The sequence below is a fragment of the Orycteropus afer genome, unplaced genomic scaffold (assembly GCF_000298275.1).
Source record: "Orycteropus afer afer isolate SDZICR_OR568_19922 unplaced genomic scaffold, OryAfe1.0 scaffold00014, whole genome shotgun sequence".
Lineage (NCBI taxonomy): Eukaryota > Metazoa > Chordata > Mammalia > Tubulidentata > Orycteropodidae > Orycteropus > Orycteropus afer.
Window position 1 is genome coordinate 10,540,587 of NW_006921601.1, and position 3,342 is coordinate 10,543,928.

General features: G+C 59.5%; 1 protein-coding gene across 1 annotated transcript; it reads left to right on the forward strand.

The window, feature by feature from the left end:
• The first annotated feature begins 745 nt into the window (after positions 1 to 745).
• RASSF10 (Ras association domain family member 10) lies at positions 746 to 2,266 on the forward strand. Its single transcript, XM_007955274.1, has one exon. It carries the CDS (start codon positions 746 to 748, stop codon positions 2,264 to 2,266), a length of 1,521 nt encoding a protein of 506 aa, XP_007953465.1.
• Positions 2,267 to 3,342: the final 1,076 nt, after the last annotated feature.

Sequence of the window (3,342 nt, forward strand, 5' to 3'; positions counted from 1 at the left end):
AGAAAAGTACTGGTAGCATAGTGCCTAAGGCACTTGACTGCTAACCAGAAGGGTGTCAGTTCAAACCCACCAGCCACTCCTCGGAAGGAAGATGGGGGCAATCTACTTCCGTAGTGATACTGCCTGGGAAACCCAACGAGGGGTCGCTATGAGTCGGATCTGACTCGAAGGCACATAACAACAACAACAACAACAGAAAAGTACTAAAGTGAAGGAGCGTCCAACAAGCGCGAGATGCAAAGATAGGGGCCAGTAGGACCAGGGAATCGCAGAGCCGATCCCCGCCGAAGCGTGGGCTCCAGACCCGCGCTCAGCAGAGCAGTGAGTCCGCGGAAGGGGCTGCGACGCTGGACGCCGGCAGCGCTGACGGACTGACGGGACAGACGGGACGGACAGGGCGCGGCAAGGCTAGGAGGGGCGGGTCTGGGCGCCGCGCCTCCCGCGCTCGCGGCGGCGGCTTAGGGCGCTGAGGGCGGGAGGAGGAGGAGCCACGTAGGGAGGAGCAAAACCCAGAGGCCCCGGGTGCCGCGGGCAAAGCTTGAGTGAGTGGCTGGAGTCCGAGCCTGGGCGCACTGCGCCGGCAGCGCCCGCCGTCCGGGCCGCAGAGCGGCTGCCTTTAGTTAGCAGCCGGGGAGAATCGCCAGTGCCTCTGGAGCCGGGGGTCCCGGGCTCCTTTCCTATCCCAGAGCTGCCACTCAACGGGGTCAGGCTGCTCTAGACCCGCCACCTGCGTCCCGGTTGCGCCATGGAGCCCTCGGAGAAGAAGATCTCGGTGTGGATCTGCCAGGAGGAGAAGCTGGTGTCCGGCCTCTCCCGCCGCACCACTTGCTCGGACGTGGTGCGGGTGTTGCTGGAGGACGGCTGCCGGCGGCGTCGGAGGCAGCGGCGGGGCCGGCGGCGGGGGGCGGCTGGAGATTCCCCAGGTCCGGGGGAGCTGCCGGAACCCTCCGACGACGAGGAGGAGGAAGACGACGAGGTGTTCCCACAGGGGATGTTGTGCGGACCCCCGCAGTGCTATTGCATCGTGGAGAAGTGGCGCGGCTTTGAGCGCATTCTGCCCAACAAGACGCGCATCTTGCGCCTCTGGGCTGCTTGGGGCGACGAACAAGAGAATGTGCGCTTCGTGCTGGTGCGCAGCGAGGCGTCGCTGCCCAACGCGGGCCCCCGCAGCGCAGAGGCGCGTGTCGTGCTCAGCCGCGAGCGCCCCTGCTCGGCCCGAGGGGCCCTGGCGCGGCCCAATCTGGCTATGACCCAGGAGAAGCAGCGGCGCGTGGTGCGTAAGGCCTTCCGCAAGCTGGCCAAGCTCAATCGGCGGCGCCAGCAGCAGCCGCCGTCTCCCTGTTCGTCCACTTCGTCTTCTACCGCCTCATCCTGCTCGTCGTCGCCGCGGGGCCAGGAGAACGCGTCAGTGGAGCGCATGGAGACGCTGGTGCATCTGGTGCTCTCCCAGGACCACACCATCCGCCAGCAGGTGCAGCGGCTCCGGGAGCTGGACCGCGAGATTGACCGCTATGAGGCCAAGGTGCACCTGGACCGCATGCGGCGGCACGGGGTCAACTATGTGCAAGACACTTACTTGGTGGGTGCAGACATCGAGTTCGAGGAGCCCAGGGTGGGAGAGGAGCTGGAGGCGGCCGCGGCGGGGAGGGAGGCGGCGGCTGCGGCGCCCCTGGACGGCGAGGCTCAGGCGGCGGCGCTGGAGGAGCTGGCCCACCGTTGTGACGACTTGCTGCAGCTGCAGGAGCAGCGAGCCCAGCAGGAGGAGTTGCTCGAGCGCCTCTCAGCCGAGATTCAGGAGGAGTTGAACCAGAGGTGGATGCGGCGGCGCCAGGAGGAGCTGGCGGCGGGGGAGGAGCCCCCAGAGCCCGACTGCGGCCCCGACGGCGAGCTGCTGCTGGAGCAGGAGCGGGTCAGGACACAGCTCAGCACCAGCCTGTACATTGGGCTCCGGCTCAACACGGACCTGGAGGCCATTAAATCAGACTTGGATTACAGCCGGCAGCAGTGGGACAGCAAGGAGCGTGAGCTGCAGGGCCTTCTTCAGACTTTGCACACTTTGGAGCTAACAGTGGCGCCCGATGGGTCTCCCGGCTCTGGCGGATCCTCCCCGGAACCCCGGCCTCAGGCCTGTGCGGAGATGTGGGTGGACCAGGCCCGCGGACTGGCCAAGAGCTGTCCTGGCAACGACGAGGACTCCGACACCGGCCTGAGTTCTATGCACAGTCAGGACTCGGATTCGGTGCCTGTGTGCGAATCCCTTGTGTAGGGGAAGTAAGGCAGGAGAGGAGGACTGACGTTTCTCCTTTTCCTGCAGAAAACACCGGCCTGGCCGCCTCAAGGACTTGAAACCCGGCTGGCTGCGAGTGGGCCCAGAGCTCCTGCGGGCAGCAGAGCCCCAAGGGGGTGCTCCTCTGGCTCCGGGGTGTGTGGAGGAGGGTGAGGGACGAGGAGACCCGTGTCCAATCCAAACGCTTTTAGAGGAAGGAACGAGGGAGGCGGTGAGAAACCCCTGTGTTGGAAAAGAAACACCCCAGGGACATTGACGTGGTCCGAGCCCATTTTCAAAACCAGAAAAAAAAGTGTTATGGAGATCTCACCCCTCTTCTGTGTGGGAGGGACTGAGGGCAGCTAGAACTTTAGTTTGTGGCATAAAGTGCTTTTAAAAGAAACACTTCGATGAAAAGGAAATTCCTTGAATGTTAATTGTGACTGTAAACGAGTTAAAACTAGCCAAAGAGGACACACTGGTGTTGGTCTCAGCCTTCCTTACATCTTTGATAAAACCCATAGGCTCCAAAATCCTGGCTGTTTACATTTCTGGAGATTCGGGAATTACCCATCCGCTAAACCATGTGCCTTTTATTTTCTTTCAAAGGCTGAACTGTATCGAAGCATAACCCTGTATTTCCTCCTAGTAAATACAGTGTATGTTAAAACGGGATACTTTTTTTTTTTTCTCTCTCCAAAATAGTCTTTTATTATTACAAAAGCCAAACATAACCCTTTTGAGATATAAAATCCTGGCAAGCATAATCCTTGGCTAAAATTTAATCTGGGCCCTTGGGACTTGTTCCTGGAAAGGCAGGTGTGTTGTGCTTTTAATTCATAGCACCACTTCGTCCACTCAATCACTGTTAACTTCAGGAAAAATAAAAGGGAAGCTGCAGAATTTATCATAAGCACAGCTTTCTAATGAGTCCTCTGGTTAAAACTTGAGGCTTGAAGTGAAGATCTTTGCTAGGGTTCAGCTCTGAGTTGAGCTACGTGACTAAAACCAACCTCCACCTCAACAGATTTTGCTCAAACCTACATCTAACTTCACTATCTTTGGTTAGATATTAG